Raw genomic sequence first — 26,994 nt, forward strand, 5'->3', positions numbered from 1 at the left:
AAAGTTTAATGGAGGAAAAAAAAGAAAAATTAAAAAGTTTATTGCAAGCTGCATGAAACAAGAAAATTTAATTACATCAGTTTGATAAATAATTACAATATTCAGAAATGCCTTACTTTCTCTGAGGGCAATGATGACCCATCGGACGTCATCCTTGTGCATGAAGTTGAGAGCATTGACCCCATTGACTTCATCTGTCATGTAGCCGGTGACCAGGCCGATACGGTGTTCCGTTTGGATGATCTGGCCGTCGATGCAGTGTCTGGTGCGGTACTCCATACGGAAGGTCTCCATGGCACTTTCTGTGTGGAAAGTTTCCGTTGTTGGACGCACTACGCCTACAAACACCTGAAAATGTGGAGAAATATCTATCATATGAATACTAGTAATCAAGTTTCTTTGCTATCGATTCAACTCATATTACTTTTAATTATTGAAGTTAGGTATTTTAAAATTGGCGCAACTAATGTTATCATCCTTGTATGTAATGTAGATCTCAGTCAATTTAATACGTTTCCAGTAGGTATGATAAAAGGATTTTTTTACTCATCATATTATTGCTTTTTATTACCTAAATGTTGTTTAATAACTTAGGTGCATCTATATATCCGTTCGTATAGTCCGTTCTATTTACAGTATCGAAAATAAAAATTTCTAGATGTTATGTCATGATCAGAGAGTGCAACGCTGCATAGTGTTGCACATAGGTACGTCAATGCATATTAGCGTCGCGTTGCTGACGACACCCAGGTAACCGTGCGTAGCAAACCAACTTCTTGTTGCATTTACGCATATTTTAGTACATTGATTTGAGAATTTGCAACACGCATAATAGGTAGGTAGGTACCTACCTTACCATAGTAGTACTAGGTACTTTTCTCTCTGATCTAAGCGAAATATATATAGTCGGATTGGTTGGTTGATTTTCTTGATATTGATTTTCTCATTATCAATACATATAATAAAATTGAAGAAAGGCCAAACTTGTACATTGGATTTTTTTAAATTCTTCATGGAGTATACTTAGTTACTGATATAGATGACGAAAATATAGTTTTGGAAATTTTTGTCGGTCTGTCTGTCTGAACGCGCATCACTTGAAATCTACTAGGACTGACTTGCTTGAAATTTGGTATAATCGGGTTATACCAAATTTCAAGCGGCTTATATAACCGGGTACAGGCATTTTTGCTTTGAATGAAGTAAATTAGTATTCAGCCAGATCAATCAACATTTATAAAGTAATCCGAAAAAAAAAGCGCTAACGAAAATCTTTACGTTCGTTGCTTTATACATACATATACGCAATGTACTACAAAAATATAAGTTTTTGGTAGATCCATAAAAATGTCCGCGACACAATAATATCTATATTTTATAATTAATTATCTATGAGGCATTTTATATGTAAAAATATATTGTAAATTAAAAAGTGCATCTTTCCAATTATTATTATACAAGCATAATAATCCTTATGATTAAAACTATAGAGTAACTATAAGTATTGAGAGTATTTTATCATCAAGAGAATTTCACGAAGATAAATTTAGTCCTTTACAGCACTGAAATATCGTGAAATTAATAAATACGCACGCCGAATGATTTGAAGTACTTTAATTTATTTTATTACTTGATACTTATGTCGTGCACAAGGTAATTTTGTTTATTTTCGTTGTATTCATACAAAATTTGTTATCAGTGTCAGAACAACTTTGTCTACTTTATTTAATTCTTTATTAAAACTCTATTTACAATATAGTATTGCCCATAAAAACAATATTAGTACAAAATAATACAATTGTGCATACATATGGTGGGCTTATTGCTAAGCAATCTCTTCCAGCCAACCTTTGGATAATGAGAGATGATAACAGAAGAGGGTGGCCGCATTGTGGGCAGTATGTATCAATATATAAGTATATAAAACTCTTTCGTTATTGAGTGTCTGACTGACAGATTGATAGACAACGTACACCCGAAACTGCTGAGCGGGAAGCTGAAATTTGGCATGTAGGTGAGTACTAAGAGAGGATTTTTGGAAATTCTACTCAGAAGGGGGTGAAAAGGGTGAAAAACTGTAAATATGAAAGTTCGTGACCGTTGCACCGTTGAAGTTAGTGACTTGAAAAATTGGATTTTGGTTATTTACAACAAAGTAATGCTTGTACATTACTTTGTTGTAAACAACCAAAATCAAGAGGGTTAATTTTCAGAAAAATCTGAACACACAAGTGTTTCAGATTTTTCTGAAAATTAACCCTCAACCCCTTCAAAAGGGGGGTGAAAGATTGTATGGGACTTAATACAATTTTCAAGATAAAAAGTTGAAAATTGGCACACTTACTTTTTGTAGCAAATAACAGTAATAGTAAATACAAAAAAATTTTATGTTTGTGGTTAATAAAAAACCGTGACGTAAAACGTCATGGAAAACGGGACGGCACGTGTTGCAAAATGCGGGAGTAGGAGTCAGAGCGGAAAATGGGAAGGAGACACGTAGTGTAACGGGACGGGACTTATTATACACAAAGGCTCAGATTCTTGTGTACATATAAAAAATATAGTAAAAAATACCATAATCAATCTACCGAATTTTATACGGAACGACAATCGTTCCGTATAAAATTCGGTATCTCGGCTGATTGGAATCTAGCCAATAATGTTTTAATGAAAAATAAACATTAGGTAATGATTAAATTTTATTATCCCACCAAAAAAATTTTCATGTAAAAATGTTGCGAAGAGGAGTCTAGTTTGCTTCACAAACTCTACACTTTCGTCAAAATGTATGAAAAAGTGGTCAGATCTCATGTAGAGCCAAGATTCTTGATATATATGACCTAACTTCACATACTATATTCTAGATATTCTAGTTGAAATGTGTAGATTGGCCGTTTCGTTACTTTATAAATAAGATAACGAATGTCTATGAAATCTACGTGGTAGCAAAACGGCCAAGCCGTCAATCAGTGAGACGGTGACAAAATTATAGGTTTTTGGACATCTATAAAATCTAAAGTATACTAGCTACGATATTCATACTTTGTATATTTAATTAATGTACTCATGATACTATATGTTGAAAATTTTAACTATCTGGCATTATCCAAACCAAAGTTACGAGGGTTCAAAAATACGACGAAACGTTTAGAGAAAAGGTAGGTAGTGCCTTTGCACTTCGCTTGGCTCGTCTTGACGGGGGCACTCCCGTTCCCCCAGGTAAGTCTATGTTCTTTTACCTTACCAATACCTACTTTTAATTAGATCGACGCAAAATGTATTCCTTCCACAACTGTGAATTAGTTCCTGTCCTGTCCTGTACCCAGTCATTAAGTTAACGCAATAGTCCAATAAAACTGCACTGTTTCTTCATCCTATCTGCTTATTGTGAAAACTTAACAATCTGTGATAAACGTGTAAGTAACTAAGATCTGGCCAATATATACTAAGAGGTGGAAAAATTAATTAAACTAGTACATAAACTTTATTTGTTATTATTTTCCATGTATACACCATGTAGACACGCTTGTAAAATGTATAAAATATACAATTAGGAAAAAATCTAAATGCAAAGAATATAAATATTAAAATAAGGTTCGGTGTGTACTTCGATTTTGTGCATTAAGAGTTCAGCAACTAATATAGTATGCTTTAAATATGACGATATCAGGATACAGAGGACAGGAAACAGAAATGCAACAAGATCATCACCAAACAGGGTTAATGACAGGCAGGCAGCCGGTTGTAAAAGCATAACCAAATCTTCAAAACTGTCGAGTTTAACGCGAAAGCTGGGTTTCCGAGCATCACAGCTCCGAATGTATCCGGTGACATGCGAAGATGACAGCGAGAGACATGGAATAAAACGTACGTTAATTATGGATTAGAGGAACTTTAGGGCTAAGAAAGATAGTGTTTGTTATGCAAAATATTTCAGCAATAGTAATGGATTTCTCTCGTTCTCATGAATAATTCTACAATTGTGTCGGTTCAAAGAAATTAACTGAACTGATTAGAAACTTTAACTTGATAAACCTTGCAAAACGTTGGCTCTTATTAGTAATACTAATAAGAATAATTATTATATTATTTATAATACTAATTGTTATGATAATGTAAGTTTTCAATTTACCCAGCCAATTCGATTAAATAAATCGAACATCTCGGTATCTACCTTTCTTTTACTTTCTTTTTATTCGAATGCCTTTTATTTTGGGTCGCTATGTAAAATTGTTCTGTGTAAATTTTGACAATATTTATTCTTATTATTCATATATAATATAGATCGATTATTCAATCTAGTACGTTAGCTACGTTAGCTTACGCTAGCTACAATACAGGGACCGGGGCCCATGTTGGTGTGGTGGGACTATCTTATATACTTAATACGCTTTACAGTTAAATAGTATCACCAAGCGAAGTGCACTCAATCTGGTAAAATATTGTTGTTGTTGTAAAAAATGTTTCAATGAACTGTATTATTACACAAAATATGGTTGGAACATAGCATAGCATGGCATGGCAATATCGCAAAAGCTTACATGGGATACTTTTTGTCCTGAAATTTCCACGGGAGCGTATAATAATATAAAACTTATTTTAGAAATTAAAGCTATCGAATTCGACTTTAACATTAATTTAGCTTCAGGCTTATAACAAGGTGAGTAAAGTAACAAAGATCACGGTGAGGAAACTTACGATGTCATTGCCGCTGGAGCAGGGGTTGTCGCCGCGTGCGCGTGCGCGGCGCACCATTTGACAGCAGCGGTTGTACCCGCGGCACGCCCGGTCCGACTTTCGAAGCGAACCCTCCACGTAGCACGTCACATATTGACTTGGCTCCGAACGCTGGCTTAGTTTCTTAAACCTAAGAAGATTGAATTTGAAACAAACTAAATAGAAGATTCTAAAAACCGTGTTTACGGTCCAGAAAACTGTGTTTATGGTTTTACTTAACAAAATAGAGTTAATTTTATGAAACTGAAATATTACTATCCGGTAGACTTATTCGCACTTGACCGGTTTCTTCTGAATGTGTGTTGTGTATGGTGATAAGATACTATTGTCGGAAGGGGGATACATAGTTTTGCCGGGTTGGTTATAGGTATTCGTTCACAACTACTAAGCATAATGAAGAGGAAACAAATGACTCACTGAGTCGAGATCATTACAAATACCGCCCATTACTTTCAAATACCTGATTAGATTGTCATATTGTTCAGTTTTAATAACCACTTTATTTGTAAATCACGCGTAGGTACGTACAATTCATAAAATAAATAAAATTCAATCAAAAATCCCGCTCTGAATATTACTCGGTTCAAAGGTACTTATTACGTTTACTGAATTCCCTCTTTGTATCGCCATGGAATCTTTTGAATTAGCTACCATTCAGAGCGTTAATAATGATAAATCATCGTATTTACCTGACAATAAAACTGCGCTTCTCACTGGCTAGGGCCTCAGCCACAATCTTCTTGCCGTTGGGTTCATCCGGTATTAGAAGTTCTCCGTTATTTCCCAGTAGGTGACTCTTGGGCATTAGCGCGTCCTTCATTATCTGGCGGTCGTCCTCGTGTACCACTGTGAAGATGTTCTGGCCCAAAAGTTCCAACTAAAATATGAAATATGCGAACTAATCAATTTGAATTATGAAAGCTTTTGAAAATTATAAATCAATATTTTGTTTTCTTTTAGGAATCCAAGAAATAAGGTATATATATATATATATATATATATATATATACCTTATTTCTTGGACTAATAATAAATTCCTAATGACTGACCCTAAGGGATCCAATTATGGGCGCATGAGGTCAAAATCGATCGGCGTTCGTACCTCAGTGTATCCGAGATATTGCTGCACGTTCTGCGAGACGACGACAACCAGGCCCTTGTAGGTGGTGGTGATGAGGAAGCCGTTCAGCATCGTCAGCAGCGCTTGCGACGCCGCGGGGCTGAAGTCCCGGGGTGCTTGACCGATGGAGTCCCCGAACACTAATAAATAAATAAATATTGGGACAAATCGCACAGATTGAACACTGAGGGACACTCTCATATTAAAACAGTCGACCTACCGACCGACTACTTGATTTATACAGCCGCTTAACCGACACCTCCACACGCTGAGAAATTAATTAGTTTCAAACGTTGTGACGGCTATACACCATGCAAATAGTTCGCTGAACTTTCGACATATAAGTACATACAAGTAAATTAAGTTAACATGCAAATTAAAATGAATTTAACTAAACTGCTAATGTAATTCGATCCTATCGACAATCGATGATAATGCATTATAATGGTATTTAAGTATGATGCTGCAATAAGTCCACATTACTTTGTTGCATCAATGGCGATGTCGACAACGTGGAAAATACTCGGCTAATTAATTTAGAGAAATAGTTATAGCAGATGTTATTATTGTTTATTACGTGAATAATTTACGTAAAAATTATTTATTATTATTATGTATATGTGTTACGTCAATAGGATCATATGAAGGGAAATCTTTAGAATTTAAAACCAGAAAATAATATTGTTGTAAATAGCATTCTAAATTCGTAAATGAATATATATTTTTTATGCAGATAAATGATGTATTTTCTGATTGTGAGTATGTAGTAAAGTATTTGATCAAGTTCCTCTTTCTTGGCAAAGTGCCAGTTAAATTGATTGAACGGAACTTCAAGTCTGCCAATCGATAACAGATAGGTACTAACTAAGATATTGTCAAAAGAAATCATATACTGTCAATGTTATAAGATTAATTATACCGATCGTGTAAGGACGGACAAGACAACAAGATGCGTCAATATACTACTGACGCAGGCATGGTTTAGGGTAGGTACAAACAGACTTGATAGTTGATGAGATTCAGTACAGTATACATTGTTAATTAAATGTAAATAATTTTAGTGTTAGGTCTGTGCGGGAGCGCCCTTAGTGCAAAGCATGGCAGTGCACGTGCAGTGCTCACTCACGTTATGCCGCTGATTGCATTCACACTGATAGAGAATCGTAAATACACTTATCTACTATTTACAAAATATATACTTATTTAATTAATTACCTTTAAAACGATGACTTATATAGTTAGTTGCCTTTTAAGAGGGCGCTCGCGGGTTGTTAGCGCCACCATAACCTTTTTATATAGATTCCTTTAAAATAATATACAACGAAAACAAAAAATACTAAAGGAGATGAATACACTAGATAAAAATTGATTAAAAGTATTTAGTTTAAAAAAAGAATACAAAAAGAAAACGGTGACCACTAAAATCCTTGATGTAATTACATTTTGTGCTTGTATGGAGTGATATAATATTATCCATTAAAATTCTTTATTTGAGTGTAGCATAATTTCCTGTGATATTTTATTAAATACTTACGTAGTTCACGTTATTAATTAAAAGAAATTAATAAAAATGCGATGGTGCGGCGGCTGCAGTAGGTTTAGGTGGGTCTAGTCCATGTCAAGTCCTATTTCTCAGCTGTATAATACAACTTGAGACGGTTATTCAAAAAATCATTGCTAGTTTCGAATTACCAATTAACAGAGCGTTAGTACCTACCTTAGTGTGTGAGTGCGTTCTAGGAATAGACTGCACTTCGCATCGTCGTTTATTGGCCGACTTGGTAGACGAAACCAAAACAAAAGTTTACCTTAGTCAAATGTTTGTGTTATCATTATTTCGTACTAAGAACTTGTGCATGTGATACCTGGTGTTGTTTCAGTCGCAGGTCAATGTATAAGTTGCCGCAAATTGCACAAATGTTAGACAGAAACAAATTAGTATATTTGAAAAATGTTCTATTCTAATGTAAAAGAATAAAAGGGTAGGTTTACCTCAGTTTTCTATATCCTTTGAACACGTTGGGAAAATGCCATGATGGATACCTAGATGGTCCCCAGGTGTTGATGTACTCTTAAGGATATATATCCTTAAGAGTACATCAACACCTGGGGGCCATATATATATGAAAAAAATGGACTGGATGTCGGTATATTCCAAACATTAATTCATTAAAGAAAAAGCAGAATTAGATGCGAAATAAGGCATGTTAAAGGCATGTACACTACAAATGATCAAACGTAATATATTTCCGACCCTTTGGTCATAAACGAAGCTTCAAAAGTACTTAATTCATGTCGATATTTCACTGCTTTTATAATGCCAACCAATCCCGTGATTTTCAACAAGCAATTTAAATGTCACAAAATGGTGTCCGGCTAAATTGCACTTCAATATTTTGATCGGGGTCCACAGCACACAATTGTGTGTAGCAGAGGTATGTAATTACATATGCTTCATGGTTTTAGTAGGTACAAACCGCGTCTATTCATATATTAATATTCTAATTTGATGAGTCATACCTAGTTCTCGATGCATTATACTATAACAAACCTTTAAACTATAAATGCACGTTGTACTTGCACTACATACTAGTGACTATTTATTTTAAAAATATCCAATATTTATATATATTCCAATACGCACAATAAGTTTCATACTATTTATTACATGTAAAGTTGTTATCAAAAATAACTTCAATCCAGATAAGTTGGAAAATCGTGACGACTCACAGTTCAACGACGTCACAATCAGGAGTATAAACAATGATACTATTAGTAGGTATGAAGTTATACAGACCTGTATCAGTAAATTCCTACTCGGACGACTTAAGAGTTTAAATAAATTACCTTTGAGACAAGTTTTTCCTTGGCGCCGTGACTTTTCTTTGTGATTTTCTTTTTCTTTTGTATTTTAGGAGAACAAAATGTTCTTCAGAATTTTAATGAGCTTATTTTTATTAATAAGTCACACAATGCTATTTATTTTTAAAAGTAATAATAAGATGAAAAGAAAACTTTGATATCGAGCGAGAAATGATCCCATGTCCGTTTACCCGGAGACCATGCCAGTTTGGCCGAATTATTTCATCTGTTTACGCCGACGTACAGTATTTACATTCGAGAGTTATACTCTTAACTAACTCTTTACACTTCACAATTTATTTATCTTATTATTATATTCAAAACTAAATTATAAGTTTCAATGTACTTATTAATAGAAGTCGAATATAAACCCAAGAAAACGATCTTCGTACATTAATAACTGAATATAAATCATGAAGTAATTTGCTTTTTCTGTAGTTTGATAATTGTATTTGCATTATCAATTTATTCTGCTAGCCTTTTAAGTTTTATGTAAATGTTTTTAAAAAATTACAAAGTATTCATAATGTACTTAATATATTTTTTATTGTCGACAACCAGTTGAATGCTAAGATGATATAAAACCCGTCACAGTACAAATCACATATTGCTTGCATTTAGTCTCATAATTCTTAGCGTAATGGAGGCATGGGTGGAGCGAGCATTCCATCTCATAATAATTATCCAAGGAATGTAGTAAATTATTCAGAAATCAAGGCGTAGATATAAGATATAGGGCAAGTCAGGTACTGCGTAAATATTGCATGTTGTGATACCTACCACAAACAAATTTTATTAAATTTAATTTAAAATCTTTACCAAAAGCTTGCTAGCTGATAGAGAAATGCCGGACGTATTCAGGAAAAGTTCAGATTGCAAATAGATCGGGACGTATTTAGTAAAAAAAACCATCAATTAATTATATTATTTCATCCATTTTGTATTTTGTATTCTGTAGGTACTATTTCACCTGAGCTTTAAAATTGTATGCTGTAAACATAAGAAAATTGATGTCAATAGTGGTGTAAAAAATTAGTTCTGATTCCGACGTAACACTTTGATAGGACTGTCTGTAACTAGTGAAAATTGATATTTAGAAGTTCTCTCATTGGACGATAGCACTCTCAGCGGCATATAATTTAGCATCAGAAAAAATAAAATTAAAATGCACTCAATAGGAGAATGAATGATATAACTAATAAGGTCACAGATTATCTCAAGGAAATGCTATCCCCTATGATTATAATCGACGATATTAGACACAGCATTATATTAGCATACTGTGCTAGCAATAGATTAATTGCTATCAAAAATAAAAAAAATCAGGTACCTAAACACGAAATATCGATCTACCAATTGGTATAAAATGCATTTCATAAACGAAAGTTGGTATTTTAATGAATACTAAAACAGAACTTAAAATGGATTCTCTCCAGGATAGCGCAAAACAAACCTAATGGATGAAGGTGACTATAAATTTACCAAACTGTTAATGAAAATGCATTTGCATTTAATCAAAATGTACACGACTACTTCGTCTGTCATTTGTGGGCTTTCAATGTAACAAGTAACATCTAAATTGTAATTGCTGGTAGCAATTCAATTTCAGTACTTTGTTCTATAGGAAACAAAGTACTGAAATGATTTTACATTCCATTGTACTCAATAGAATGGAATGTAAAATCATTAACCGGAGCATTGTGATAAGCTCGTCTTTAAAAGGATTAGGTATAAAATGGAATACTCACTTTCCAAGTATGGTTAAAATCGCATTGAAATTACATAGTGAAAAGGAAAATAAAAGAAAATTGATTTTATACGAAACTAAAATTAAATTAAATCTAGTTTTATGGCTGATTGATTATTTACACATCGAGGTGTCTGTGCAAGTAATTCTTACTTAAAAATAATTCTTAGATAAATATACAGAAGACTAAGCTAGTTAATCCATTTTTCTTTTAGTTTAAATAAACGCTATTGAATAGTTATAAATAAATATATTAAATATATATTAGGACAAATCACACAGATCGAGCCAGCCCCAAAGTAAGTTAGAGACCCGTGCTATGGGATACCAACTCAACGATACTATATTGTATAACAATTACATATATAGATAAACATCCAAGACCCGAGCCAATTAAAAAAAGATCACTTTCCATCACGACCCGACCGGGAATTGACCAACGACCAAAGGCAAAGTGAATAAATACCTCTCAACAATCCAGTAGTGACATTAACTCACTACGAAAGCGCTCTACATTGTTCAAGATTTGGTATATTATAAGTAATATACTGACCATATTGATGCGATCGCAAGTAATGTGCAGTAAGCCTGAGTATGCCGGTCTTGTCGATCTTGCGACTGGCGGCTACCACCGGCGGCACCATGGCGGCCAGTTCGGCGATGGACTGGTTCAGCTTGTCACGCCGCTGCTTCTCCGCCTTGTTGCGGATCTCCCGTGGGTTGTCCCTGCAATAATTATTTCGCTAATAACAAGTGTCGTACATCTTTCGAAGTGTGGCATCCACTTCATGTTCTCTCGTGAATATTATACGAGGCGATTAAAGGACACATGGTCCAGGCAGCTTATAGGCAACGACAGCTTTCCCAAAGACATCAGGCAGCAACTTGACAATTGTAATATCACAGCCGAATCTTAGAATAAAATATTGCCGCAAGTTCATCTTTATTCTGAAATTCACAAAGCTATCTGGCTAAAGTTCATATAATTTTATCGTAACATTTATACGTGAAAGTAACGAGGTCCAATATCACAAATAAATCTTATCGTCAAATATTACAATCAAAACATGAGAACTAAAGATTACAGTACACGGAACCTCCATTTGCAACACAGTATTGTTATGATTTTAAATCCACAACTGCAAAAACGTGAAGTGAATGTAAATACGAAATAGAATTAGTTTGCAAGCCTGACGTGCTAAATGGTGAAATGCGAAGCTCAGTCGCAGGATGTTGGTGCAAACACCAGCATTTCAGAAAACACTGTAAACAATAGTGCGGTTTTTATGTGGCAGGGCTGCAGATTGTATTTACCAATAAGCTGGCATCACAGCTTTTCTTGATAGTCATATTCCTCATGGTTGAGCTGATTGTGTGGAATGAAACACACACAACAACTTTCTTAGCAAATACTATTCATGGAACGGTTTGCCATTGCCTTCTCCATTTCACACACAAGTTAATAATCATCCAGTTGCACACTGGTTGATTATTAAATTGACGGTTTCCTCACGATATGTTCCTTCAAGGGAAGTAAGGTGGTGGTAGTCGATTATACATGAGTCAGATTGGTATACATAAACTCATGTGGCACGAGTAGAATTCGACCCTGAGTTCTATCGATCCACAGCCATCTTAACCACTACACCACCACTGCTTCCAGCAGCTTCCACAGCGCAGTATACAATAAGTATTATACATATAATAATTTCAGATGTAATATACTAGGCGAAAAACAGAAAACTCAGCCTTTTACTAGAGCTGTCTTCCATGATTGTGGAACTATGTTGACCTAATTTTGTTGACCAAGAATGAAGGGCCTTTCAAAAGGACAAATATATATAATTTCAATAGATATACGAATGAGAGATACCCAGACTGCATCGTAAATAAAATTCATCTCAAGCGAGTACTTGTAGCTGCTCCCAAGATAGCATTACTTATATTACACGATTTGTTTTAGAGAGGATGCATCTGTTTCTAGATGCTTCATCGTCGCCTTATCATCGCCGTCGAAATAAAATGAATGCTCATAACATTGACCTACGGCATTGGCTCATGCTGTTAGAATAAAGACTCGTTCATATGCCAATTATCTATATGAGTATTTTCTCGGTCTTTCCTAGATCAAAGTCAGCTTTGCTATATACTTTACATACATAGCTCTTATTAAGTAAGACCATATTAATATTAGAATAAATAAGTATTATATTCGCTCCGGTGGCCAATCATAGCCAGTTTCATAATAAACTATTCTTCAAGTAAATTATTCAAATCAGGAAACTGCATGAGTGACAATGTTATTGCCTGAAATAAAATGATTTGATCTTAGTGCAGTAATAACATATTGTGTGTTTTTCAATGAACCACTAAGTTTAATTGAATTAAAGTTTATTGGAAGCTGTATGTTCTACAAAAACTCTGAAGGGTATATATTGAAATTTTAAAGATGCATGTGTCATATCAGATGTGAAATCTGGGGGCACAGCAGTCGAGCAAAAAAAAAGGCACGGCCGTACCATATTTTTCTCGAAGCAATCAGGCCAATTTCGAACCCCAATAACTTCGTTGTGGATAAAACAGGAAGCCTGCATTTTTAATAACTAAACAGGTATTGTATAAACACTGTAAATTTCAAAATTCATTCAATTTGAACCAGTAGTTTAAGAATGTTAACTTGTTAAAGTTTCTTGATTTTGTCATTTACTGACTGACCGATCATCAAAAGTCTAAGGCACTTTTAGCGGACATAAAAACTTCAAATTAGACAAATTAGAATATAATTAGTGTTTAGTGTCTAAATCAAGGGAAATCCTAAATATTTTGAAATTTCGGTCCAGTGGGAGCACGTTAGTTAATATATAGTGCGTTGGGGTGCTTCCGAAAGACTTTTTAAAGTGATGACTGAAGATCTAAGCTCCGGTTAATAATTCGAAGTTATTTTATATTTACTATCATTATCATTTTGCTTCTGTTTACTCAATAACATGATGTTAGGTATCTAATAATAATAAAATAGTGTATCTAATATTCATTGTGTTAGAATATCAAACATGATATTAGGTTCTTCAAATTAAGCATTTAATATTTTTTTGTGTAGGATAAATTACGAGTCTTGAGGATATTATGAAAATAAACAAAATGGCGAGAAAGCCACTTGAATTTGAAAACTTGATACTAACGTATTTTTGACACTAATGTCCATAATGCAGCCATCGAAAATCAAGATGGTGGCAAGATTAATTTTGGCAACAAGAAAATATCGCTCAGTTGTAGATTGTTTGTTTTGGAATATTCCCATTTTCGGAAATACCAATGCATTATAACTATTAACTATGATAAAAGCTGAAAATAACGTTCAGAAGTAATTTACTCAAGAACATCTTATCTAAAAGGTAATGTTGTGTAGTAGCGATGCATAAAAGCATTTTGTTAGACAACTATAAATAGTACCTATTTAATTAACCTGTGTACGTACTGAGGTACCGTATTAATATTTATTACTGTAACTTAATTTCTACATATCTTTATGGTAATAGTTATAATATATACTCACAATTTTAAACACAGAACTTATACAACAGTTTATGTATGTATACCTACACGTATATATAAACTGTTACATATTCGAAAATTATTACAGTTGGATGTTCCCAGTGAACAACATGCGAAATTCTAATTAAATCCTAATTGCGAATAATATCCTCCATAATATACAAGGCTCGCTGCCAAATATGTCAGTGCACAGTGATGAAATTTATGCACTTTGTTGGAGATTAAATGTATGATCATAAATACACATGCTTATTTCTGTTCTTTATCTATAGCTTTTAACACTAGCCAAACCAATCGCGTGTATCCTAAGAAATCAATAGCAACTTTTTGCCCTTCAATCTAAAGTAGCTACAGCGTTCTCTAAATATCACCAAAGGTGGGTTTGAATGATGAGAAAATCTTTTTTAGATTTACTTGAGTCATTAGGTGGCTATGTGATAAAATAGTATCGTTGGGTTAGTATCCCGTTACACAATACTCGAACTTACTTTTGGGTTCACTTCTCTGTGCGATTTTGTTCATAATATAAAAATATAATTTGTAAATTATCGTATTACATATATTGAGTAGGTATACAGTGAAAATGTATCTGATTTTAAGCGCTCAAAAATAAATTATGACATCGATGAGTTAGTTATAAAAATGAATCCACCATTATCAAACTTTAGAGAATCAAAATAAACGAAAGCCAGGTGCAGTTGATATATTACTCCATAATGTTATTAGTCTGGCCCATTGTTCAGCTGTTTGCTATTACATCCTATTTAAATGCAAGTTGCCAAGTGCGGCGTTAGACAAGGTCGTCTGTCAATACATTTGTCAGATATGATTCAGGAGATACAAATCTCCAGAGATCGTCTAAGAGCGCTCGCTATATGTATTGTCGTAACAATATACACGCTACTATTATTTTCACACAGATTGAGCTAGCCCCAAAGTAAGATCGAGACTTGTTTTATGGGATATTAACTCAATAATAATATATTCTATAACAATAGATAAACATCCAAGACCCATATCAATCTGAAAAACATCATTTTCCATGTTGAGCTGACCGGGGATCAAACCCGGGACCTCCTGTGTAGCAGTCCGGTGTGATGACCATTAGGCCACGGAGGTCGTCAAATTTTATATTTAGGATACCAATGAATGTTTAATGAAATACTAGAAATCTAAGATGGTATAATTTATATATCATTGTATAAATATTAAATATAATCACACTGTCTAGTTGTTTCCCGCAGCTCTACCCGCGACAATGAGTATCGGATGTGCTTGTCATCCAAACTGTCAAATATATAGGTAAGTACGGAAACTTAAAAAAAACTTCATTATGACAAGAAAAACATATACATATATTCTGAAATTTGTTCTTTAACTATATGTATACCCAATTGAATCAAAAACGATTCGGTTCATTGAAATCGTTGTTACGCTTTCACCATTTACAATTTTATCTAAAACGTTTAGATTAATATGCACACATATATCTAGAAAATTAGTACCACAGACTTCGATTCTCAAATTAAACATGTTGTCATTCAGTTGGTATCGTCAGCTTTTAAATAAATTCTTAGTAATGCAGTTGCATTGTAAGTTTAGTTTTTTTTGGTGTCCAATATTTGTGTCTTGTTTGCACTTGCTAAGATCACCTGAGATTGCGTCTATCCTGGAATCTTATCTCAATAATTAGAAGGTTAGTATTCTAACGTACTATACTCGGTTGTATTGTGCTTCGGTAGCGAGCAAACAATGTACCACCAGAACTACCAGAACTCCTAGATCCTATCTAATATTGTAAATATAAAGTAAGTTTATTTGTTACCTCTTCATGCTCTACCTATTGGATCAATGTCATTGAAATTGTTCATACATGTAGTTGTAGTTTGAAGTACTTATAGAGAAGGACATAAAGTATCTTTCAAACCGGATAAATATTTCTTCCCGTAAAAAATTCACACGGGCGAAGCCGCAGACAAAATCTAGTTCTACATAAGTGTCATCACACATACCTAAATATTGCAAGAAATATATTTTGGAATAAAAATTTGTTATTGTTATTACGAATAAACTACTTTCCTATGATGGTTTTTAAAGTTTTTATTGCTGGCCAAAAATTTAAAAGGACAGTTTCCTAGATAAAGAAGAAAAAAAATTGATATTGCTTTGTGACTTAGTAGAACTGACAATTCATTTTAACGAGACGCATTCCCATAAAAAGTGCAAGTATATAATCTGAAGGCGGTTGTGCGGCCCCATTGCTGCATTCGTAGTGCAGCTCTTGCCAAGACTAAAAATATCTGCTCCCGCTAATGCACTTCGTTTTTCGTGGCCAAGTCACATGTAAAAAAGTATTATTTTGTTGAACGTGTGCACGTCAATAATTGATTATTACCCTGATGATAGTTTTATGAATACGATTTAAATAAACTTTACCGATAATATTGATTTTACAAGATTTCATTTTCGTTTTTCGCTAGACATAGGGACATCCCTGTCTCGGATGGAATTTTCCAACTCAAGTTTAAAGCAGATATCTTAAAACAATTGATGTGAATTTTTTACACACATTCAGTTTGGATGACAATGCATTATTATGCTAAGCATGACTTGAAGGTGCATCCAGGAACAGCTCCAGATGAAGGAACTCCTCAATATTTTCACGGAAGTTGAGGCATTTTACTGTAATTATAATTTATTGAAACTCAGCCAAGTCTATTAAATTAGTTCAATAGATATTGCAAAAAATTTAATTTTTTACGTTAATATTATTAGTAGGAGTGGGAAGCCTCATATTAGCTTCAGAAAACATTTGTGTTTACTAATTTATTATTTCTAAGTTTTTCATTGATCTATTTTGTACATTATGTTTCTACGAACAAAATCACTTTTCCGACTTTTATTCTACCTATATATTATTGGTTCAAAAATGAAAATCATCATAATTGATTAAGGTTTGTCACAAGTATCTTTATGTAATGATACTTTATTGGCTTACTCGTGCAACAAGTTCGCTATATCATTTGTTCAAAATATACCATTGAAACAAAATATTATACTCCTTTTATAATGTTACTACAACAAAATTACATTTTAAAATTAAGCTTATGAAATAAAGTATGGTAGGAGTGGAAAAGTTTTACTTAGGCTCGTCTGTATTGAATTAAGTGATACAAAGTTTTGGAAATATTTTTTCACAAGCTCATATTTTTCTTGATTGTAATTAAGTTTAAAAGAACGTAATTTTTTTTTCACCTTGATCGATTACTCAAATTCTTCAAAAAATATTAGGTGTGTACTAAAAAAATATATTATATACCTATGGATGTATACTTAATGGTTACTTTGAAATAAATATTTGGCTGACTAATTTCCACGTAAACGATTTTCATGCTTTTATAAAACTAAATAATTTGTGCATCCGCTTTAAAAAAGTATTAGGTCACGTTAATATATTTACCACATATACTTTGTTTCTTCGACATGTAAGTATTACCGATTCATATAATTTGTATTTTTTGATTAAAAGAGTAGCCATAAAATTTCACGTTGTAATTTTTAGAAAGTATCCTTGATTGAAACTGAGTAGGTAAATACTAAATGCTTAGATTTAATATAATGATAATAATGGAGATTTAATATAATGATAATGATATGCATAATGATCACTGTCCTCCAACAACACAATATTTTAGACCGTAGTTTAAAAATAGTTTTAAAAATGTACAGAGTTTTTTACAGAGTTCGAAGGAAATTCAACTTGTTGAAATAGATAAAAAGTAGTAAATATTTCTATGTACTTAATTATACCCCGTGATTATCAAGTTTCATCGTTATCTGTAATAACTTTTCATTACACATCAGTAGGTAATTGTGTAAAAAAGTTTATCCGCATGTTTTCCACTACTTTTCAGTTCGTTATAAAATAGATGAGATAGTAAGAGATAAATATAATACATAGTTTATGACTGATTTCTCACATTATAACATTTATTAACGCTTGTCAAATTAGCATTGAAAGCACAATGATTGCGCCTCTATTGTATTGTAATTTTTGTCGCTAATTGCCACTATTAACAACTATTAATATAACAAGTGCTTGCATTCTACAGTAATCATGACAAAGTAATGAACAACTTATGATATCTTTTTAATTAAATAATTACATCTTGTAGCAAAAATACTTCATCCACAAATTTTAACCTATTGCAAAATAAAATAAACACAGAAATGACTCTATTATAATATACATTCTGTAACATACTAAAAATCATTGAGATCGCAAAATATTTTAAGATATTCTCTTTTTGTAATGGCGAGTGACCGACTTCTTACTAGGTATAACTTAAATACACTTTGATACAAGTTGCATCTGTATATTCTGAGAGGTTGTTACTACAACTTACGAATAGTGAACTAGCTGTACAAACAAAATTATAAAAGGGACACCCACGTTGTATTTGCTTCGTCATCATTCTGAAAATAACACGCTGCTACGTGACATAGTATGTACGATTGTACATAGGTCATCTCGCCTAAATCTGGAACTCGGCAGACCTACCTCACTATGCAGTAAAAATCACTTCTTTTGTATGTAACGTGATACCATTAACCATAGGTTGCACGGAAATATTATTCAAACAAAAGCAAACAAGGCATTATATAATACATATAATAAATAGTAAATTCGTAATAGTTATATGAAATAACCTAATTCGGTGAATGGGTCAGGGATGAAGTATTAGCAAAGGTTTTTACCCGGGTAAATTTGAATATTTACTTAATTCGTCTAAGATATTCGTGATTTTCCTTTTATTTAATTAACCATGTTTGATCGACCATATTTTGTACAATAAATATAAACATGATGATTTTTTTCATTTGTATTTAAAATTAAAACTATCTAAATTAAACTTACCTTACTAAAACTTACAAATTAATTATGACCATTTGATTCAATAAACCCAAAAAATGTATCTATTATTATTAGTAGACATCAATCATTTGAGAAAGTAGCAAAAATACTATCCATATGGCTATGAAAGTAACTGTATATGTTCACGTTATTTTTTAATTCACAAAGTATCAAGGTACTTTTGGAATAAAAACACAATCACCTAATTTATGTATTACATAGGTATAATTCTCTTATTTTTAATATACAAATAATTAGTTACAATTTTAGTATACAGTTTAATTTTAGTTACATTTGTATTAATGCATACTTCTTTAAATATACAATGTCAGGTTCATATTTTAGAAGTTTTATTAAAATTGGATGCGAAGATCCTAATTAGAATTGAATTTGATTTTTTATAAAAACATACGAGAAGGAAGGTATCTGCGCTAAGTGAGACATATATTTTTTACTTCAGAAACGTGATTTTTGAACCTAAAATTTAAGTTAATTTACTTATTGATGTAATGACGATTCTGCAATATACAAGCTTTGAGCCAGGAAATTGTATTATATTTGTATCCTTGGTAGGTAAATAGTTCGGTATTTGTTGTATATTCAATTAATAATATCAAGATCAAAAGGAACAGTAATACTTAGAGTAAGAACTAAAAAAAGAATGTCTGTCTGTTTAGGTGTGTTTTGTTTTTCTTTGTCTTTATGTTCACGCTTATTTCCGAAACTACTGGTTAATTAAACTTTTTTTGTTGTAATTTATAGCTATGAAGCCGGTATAGATTATAAATATGCTTTTAAATACAAACAGATAAGATTTTACACCGAAATTTCGATAATTTTTTCTACCCATACACAAATCTTTGATAAAATCCGTCTAGCTGGTTTGGCTTAAGTCACCAACATTCTCACTTTCGTACCTATATATGTATAAGGACATCATAGACTACACACGAACGAAGTCGCGAGCGTCAGCAAGTACCTACATTATAGTTAAGTAAACATCGTCGGTAAACATGATCGATGGTTTAGTTATCAATCTAGATTATAGGTATGTGTGATGCACATGCACGTGAAGTCAGAGGAATTTAGGAATCCTTCCCTAACATAAAAGGTGACCACATTGATTGTCAGTCGCAGTAGCAATACTTTGTAGTTACTCGTGAGAGATCTCTCCAAGAGATAGCTTATTTATGAGCTTACAATGCCATCAAACTTTTATTGTAGGCTTATGGTGATCAGTCTTTATTTACTCTTGAGAATAAAAAGATTTTAATAATTACTATTCTATACATAGGTATGTATTTTGATTGATAAAAATCATTTAGTTAGTCAGTATTTAGTACAGTTGCAACAATAAGTCTTATGACATGTCATAAAACATTTAGTAACGGAACACCTACGAACGGAATGCCTTAAAATTTTAATACCATATTCATTACATGTTAATGTGGCAATAATTCAAATTGCAAAACATTTAGGTCACATTATATGTACATAATAAAACGTAATTGATTTGGTAATAGAACTGTCGCGTGGCACTCGTATACTCTTACTATATATTATACTGTATATCTTGGAATGACCAGCTTTCCCGACATGCACTTGTCAAGACAATTCAGTTCATCACACTTGTGCTTGTCAAAATGACGATAGGCGAGAAAACACGTGGGTGCCGGCTTTATGACCGTAATTCGCATCGAGTTACCACTCATTATGTATTCTTACTAGTTTATTATCAACTGCATATTTTTTTAAATAACGCGTATTGTTCACATAAAATAATACATACGTTTTAGGAGGAGCGACCGTATTGACATACTGCAGTTGGAGTTCTTGTGATGAAGCCAGTTCAGGAGAGGCGAGCACAAGAGTCAGGCCTGGCGACGGAGGAGAGCCATAGTTCTGCGCTTGCGGCGGGGGCGGCTGGTACTGCTCGGGTTGTTTTTCCTCGTAGTAGAAGTTGTATCCGTACTGGTACGGATCGTACTGGTTGGGGGTCCACTCGCGCTCCATGACCGACCAGTTAGCCATAACTCATGGACAGAAGTGTTTAAATGCGCAGCTCGGACGTTGCACGCGTGCTGCTGCGGACGCATCGCGCGCGCACTGACGTCCCGCCCGCGCGCGACACCCGTGCAACGCATAAACAAACTGCAAATCCTTTATCTCACGATGCAATGTACGTCGTTAGCCGGCCACTGATAAAGGGCAGTCTCCGCTCACATTCTGTGAAACTGAGACCATAACATAAAATCTCACTTGCGCGGTATGAACGCAGGGATCAAATTTTACAACTCTATTTTGCAATTTTCGTTGCATTTTGAAACCCTTGTTATAAATAAGAGCGACTTGATATGTAAACAGATGCCCTTTTCTAGCTTGTTTACATTATTTATGCAAGTGCATAATAATAAATATCGCGAAGTAACTTAGCTGTACAGTAAGTAATACGAGAAGAATGCATGCAAGGTTTACCTTTCATTCGACAGTAGAGTAATAGACTATGAAACTGCACCTATACGTGAAGAAGAAGAGTAGTTTGTTTATAATTTTTAAATGCACTCACCCACCCACTGAAGATAGTGTGGACTGATTATTGGCAACTTTGTTATACAAAAAAAATCTCGTCATAATGCACCTGACGTCCAACTTTGAGCACAATTGCGTATTTCGTCGAAGCGTAGATAATCAATTTTCTTTTACGTATAAATTGCATTAAGTAGCTACTCGGAGGACAATGCATTTATAAACTAAAAGCAAGAAAATACGACCTCAACTATATAGGAATATTATGATTGATAGCTTCAGCAATGTTAGTAACTATATGAGCATACTTATGACCCTTGAGAAACATATTGACTAGGAAAACGCGACCCCACGTTGGCTGACTCGACTGAAGGTGACTCGTAGTTTAATTAAATAAAGTTAAACATCATTTCTCTACAAAGTTGCATGGAGATGAAAATAAATTTAGCTTAGAGTTTGTTGAGCGGGCTACTGTATGTATGTCGTAGGAAAACTGGTAACTGTTAGTACTGTGTATAGCGATTTTATAATAAATACCTAAATTATGATTATAAGTTGAATATCAGAATATAGAAAAGATATAGACTCAGAATATAAGTAAGTATAGATAATCTGTAGAGATTCTAATAAATAGATATGCCATCAAAAACATACTGTAAAAAAGTCTCGCAGTTCATTTTTTCCTACCGTAAAATGTTGAGATCCATGTTACCAAGTCGATTAATTTATTTAGTCCCTACTTAAGGGACCTTCTGTGTTAAGTTATTATCAATATTAAAAATATTTTAGGTTTAAAATAAATAGATCGACTTGGCCATCGCATGAAAACACAATGTATCTTACAAGTAATACATATGCCATCAAAACATATCCTTGTCAAACAACGTGGGTGAAGCCGAGGGCAAAAGCTAGTATTAAATAATATGTATTCTGTCCATTAATAATAGTTTTAAGAACAATGTTACTAAATGAATACCTTTAAAATGTTATATTACTAAATTAACTTTTTTTTAGGAAACAAATCCTGAATTAAATATTTATTAATATTATTTTATGGGAAACATATAAATCTTTTTTTCTTTAAGAATAATTATGAAATGTGTGTGAGTATGATAATATTTTCATCATCATTGGCCTTAGTTTGTTCCGTCCACATTTCTCTATATTTGGATCCGCCCCCAGCAACCTCATATCCTCCCTGACAAAAACATCCATCTCTTCCTAGGCCTTCCTCGTCCTTTATACCCGTGTTCCTTCCTACTCAAAGCTTTCAGTAATTGATTCTATTATCTCAACCGAGTCTATTACCTATAATTTTATCATTTATAGGCGCAACTTTCAAACTTCTTCTGATATATATATTCCTTACCCTGTCCATTCTTGTAAACCCGCATTTCGGTAGAGTGAAGTCTCTTTTCGTCCTGCACTTTGGTAGCCCAACATTCCGATTCATACATAATTACAGGTCTCACAACAGCGTTATAAATCTTACCCTTCAACTTTATCGACAACTTTGGGTCGCATATAGTGCCGGTAACTTTCTCTTCACTTCTGCCATCCTGAGTTGATTCGTCGCTTTACCTCCTTATCCACTTCTCCGTCACTATGGAGTAACGAGCCTAAATACTTGAAATCTGAGCAAACAGGTAGGCTACTATCAATAGTGAGAGCTACTGTATTGGAATTACCGTCAAAATCACAGAACAGATACTCTGTTTTGGTTCCGCTGATTTTCAAGCCAACAGATTCCAAACCTTGCTGTATGATATCATCTGCAAATAACATACACCAGGGAGTCTCTACTTGTAGTGCCGATGTCAAAGCATCCATGACTAACAAGAAGAGGTATGAGCTTAAAGCAGATCCCAGCCGGCCAACATATGCTGGCCAACAGTGACACCAAACGCCTCTGTTACTCCGGCGACAGATTTTACCGTCGTGACAGGATTTTGGTACATTGCGCGAACGAACTGGATGTGCTGAACTGGCACTCCTTTTCGCTTCATAGCCCAACACAATACTTCTCTAAGTACCCTATCGAAGGTCTTTTTGAGGTCAATAAATGCCAAGTGCAGGTTTTTAAGTGCATTTCTGCATTTCTCAACTAGTTGTCGTACCGTAAACCGTTTCATTCTCTAACCTCTTTTCTATAAATTTCTCCCATACCTTCATTGTATAATATTTTATTACATTGAATATTATTTATTTTAAATACGTACCTATTTGTTATATACCTACCTTTAAATTATTTACATGACTTGAGATTTTTACGATCCTAAATAATAGGTACCTAATAAGGACCTACTTATCGGATATGAGAGATGTAAAAAGAGTTTATAGGTAACCTTTAATGCGAAGATAGGAAACGAGATAGAAGTAGAATGTCGTCTTTACACTATCGGCAAACTGTTCGCCAATCTTTGGCGTATTCGGCATACTTTGCTAGTTTTAGTTTTTCCTTGCGGTAAATAAAAAATACGAAATACCTATCTCATACAAAGTACCTATGCAATGTTCCTTTATTCGCGTCGGCATTTGAGTTTGGTGATAGTGTGTTAGTCGGTATGTAGACAATGTGATGGACGGAAATAGTTAAATACCTAGAGATGGATGTGGTAGGAGAGTCATCGTCGCCAGAAGCAGTGGAGATGGGAGACGGTGCGACCCTGGACTCCGCGTCGTCAGGCGAAGAGGGTGCGAGCGACGTCGCCGGCACGAAGTCGCGGGTGCGCCGGATAACCCCAGCCCGGCTTGTGGCTTCGGCCATGTCATGACACTGAAAATTGACAAGCTTTTCAGACCTATCAGTCTATATCTACGAGTACTCGTAAGAGCCATTCCACATCGTTAAATTGAACTCTGTCACGTTGACGGATTAACAACGAACAAAGTGGAAATTGTAAGAAGTTTCGACGTACGGTAATGCACGTCAGTGTCAAAACTTAAAACAACGAAAACAAATATCTGTAAATATTATTCCATCTAATATATAATGCTGGATCCACGACAACGGGAAAAGTTCGCCGAATTGCTGGATTTTTACTGTACCTAGTATTCATACGGCGTTCGTTGATAGTGTGGAGCTGGCATAGAAATTCTCGTGCTCTTTCTTATTATAAGATTTTTTATTGTTTAATAAGAGCGTAAAGGAGCACGCATGGAAGTAAAGAGGAGTTGGATCTGATAGCATGCTACTTTAAAGTGAAGTGTACTTAGCTAAAATAGCAATACATACGATTACCAAATATATGTTTTAATAGAAAACAAAGTTCGTAGCTTGTACAAATTTAAAATTTTATTTTTACGAATAAGTTATAAAACACGACACTAATCATTCGGCAGCGATTTGTAATTTTTATACCTACCTACCTGACGTCATTTTTTAAATTCGTTCGTAAGACGTCAATTTCCGCTTCATATATTTTCTACTTTTGGTAGAAGTATCTATTTTTATTCAATACATACTTAAATGTCACATAATTATTTTATTTCACCATACGTACTACCTATAAATATTTGTAAAAATTGCAAAAATAAAAGTAAACTAATACATAATTAATCAGAGTTAATAAGAGTAGTACATAGAAAATTAAATATTATGCCGGCTCCACAGTGTCGGTAAACTCAGACTAATGCCGACGCGAATGCACGGACATTGCAGAGTTGAGTGCTTTTATTTACTGCAGTGAAAAATCAGCAATGTAGGTATCGGTCAAGTTCGGCGATCTGTTTTTACGATAGTGTAGGACTGGCATTAAAACAAACAACTCGATATAGGACGATGGACTGTCAACATTTTACCATGGAAAAAAATCAATAGGTAGTATAAAAAGAAATCTTATCGATTTTTTTAAACGTTATGGCCGGATGTAGGCAGCATATAAAGCATCATACTCGTTAAATTAATTAACATTGAACACTTATTTTATGTAAATTGCTATACGTGATTTTATATTTTTATATCTGTCGCTATACCTAACCATAACAATTATAAAATAAAAATGCAAGTAAATACATACGTCTACACAGAAAATAGGAATACATCCGAATATATTTATCTAAAATATTTTTTCCCGAATCACGATCCCGTTCGGGAGCCATGGCAACGGAGTGCACCGCGCACCCGGCTCGCCCCATAAACCCGCATTTTAGGATACGCAGGGTTCATTCACCCCAAACATGCACCCAAATAAATAAGTATTATCTTTAAGTTTGCAGTGCACCTCCTTTTCTTTATAACAATCTTCTTTCCTAAGTTTGGAAACATTATTTCTAAGTAACATATATTTAGGTGAAATGCTTAAGTTAATTTAATTTATTCTATCACTTACCCATAACTAGGGACGAATTTATCAATAACGTAACTTTCTTGATTAATTGTACTATGTACACATACTCCACTGTGCAATTTGCTACTTTATCATTATTATTAGTATTGTGTAATTATTTTAAAACATACTCTCAATAATGTTACGTAGGTACGTTTAACGTATTGTGTTTAACCAAAATCACAAAAATATACTTAGCTATAAGTAAGTATGTATACAGCACGAAGAACGTAGGAAATTTTATAGCACCATCTTCTGCATTCATAGTAATTTAAAATTATTAATTGAAGCATATGCTCGCAAACATTTGAATGATAGTTCGTAATCATCTCGATAGATAGCGCTAATAATAATAATACTAGTCGAGCGGGGCGTTCGTCTGAACCTCGCCACTTGCACAAAGGGGCACTTGTCGAAATACAATTTTTATTTTACACGTCTTTATTACATTCTCCCATCTACTTAATCTGTAACCAAATAGTTACTAACATGTACATTGCGTAGTGTGTTGAGTGCTTTTATTTCAACGCAATGAAAAAGCAGCAATGTATAGCGAATTCTGTAAAGTGTGGCGAACAGTTCGCGCATAGTTTGGAGCTGGTATACAACGCTTTTTAGACAAATGATGCGATTACTTTTTAGTACAGCACCATGTCAATAGATAGCGCTAAGTACTCACAACACTGCCGAGACTTGTATCTTTCAACACTACAACCAAACACATGCAATGCCAGCCGAACGAACATGCCGATGTGAATGCGTGAACATTGCGTAATTTGTATAAGTTTTGTATAAGGTTTTATTTACTGCAATGAAAAGCTAGCAATGTTATACAAAATCCTCCAAAGTTCGGTGAACTGCTGTAGAGCAGTACACAACCTGCACAACACAAGGAAGAACCAGCAATGTAACCAGTTCAATAAGCCCCGATGATGGCTCACAGACTGTAGCTTCATTCATTTTCAACATTATCTTATTAATTCGTTGTTGTGTAATTAATTTATACAATCAGCCAATTATACCTGATTTATCAATTTAAAGGTATTTGTACTTAAAATCTTAAATAAGTTATTCTTCACTAGTGATTGTCACCAAAGATTTTTACCTACTTTTCAGTCACAAAGCAGTTGGCTTTGTGACTGAAAAGTAGGTAAAAATTAATTAGACCAGTTAAATATAAATCTGAAATGGTAAGTGCACATAT

At 33.8% G+C, this 26,994-nt stretch overlaps 1 protein-coding gene across 3 annotated transcripts in view; it reads right to left on the reverse strand.

The window, feature by feature from the left end:
* The window catches only part of LOC128683039 (neuronal PAS domain-containing protein 2-like), a 35,424-nt gene extending 9,484 nt beyond the window's left edge, over positions 1 to 25,940 (reverse strand). Inside the window, exons 1-7 of one of the 3 annotated variants that reach the window (XM_053768215.2) lie at positions 25,794 to 25,940; positions 24,063 to 24,238; positions 11,020 to 11,192; positions 5,840 to 5,997; positions 5,427 to 5,614; positions 4,699 to 4,867; positions 117 to 348 (exon numbers count right to left, since the gene is read on the reverse strand). In XM_053768215.2, the coding sequence (XP_053624190.1) occupies positions 117 to 348; positions 4,699 to 4,867; positions 5,427 to 5,614; positions 5,840 to 5,997; positions 11,020 to 11,192; positions 24,063 to 24,229 (1,087 nt within the window). In that variant the 5' untranslated portion in view covers positions 24,230 to 24,238; positions 25,794 to 25,940. Of the gene's footprint in view, positions 1 to 116; positions 349 to 4,698; positions 4,868 to 5,426; positions 5,615 to 5,839; positions 5,998 to 11,019; positions 11,193 to 20,725; positions 21,134 to 24,062; positions 24,239 to 25,793 lie in introns of those variants that run through there. The other 2 variants (XR_008406248.2, XM_053768214.2) reach the window with 2 other exon arrangements.
* Between the last annotated feature and the right edge of the window lie 1,054 nt (positions 25,941 to 26,994).

This window comes from Plodia interpunctella, chromosome Z (genome assembly GCF_027563975.2).
Source record: "Plodia interpunctella isolate USDA-ARS_2022_Savannah chromosome Z, ilPloInte3.2, whole genome shotgun sequence".
NCBI classification, from domain to species: Eukaryota; Metazoa; Arthropoda; class Insecta; order Lepidoptera; family Pyralidae; genus Plodia; species Plodia interpunctella.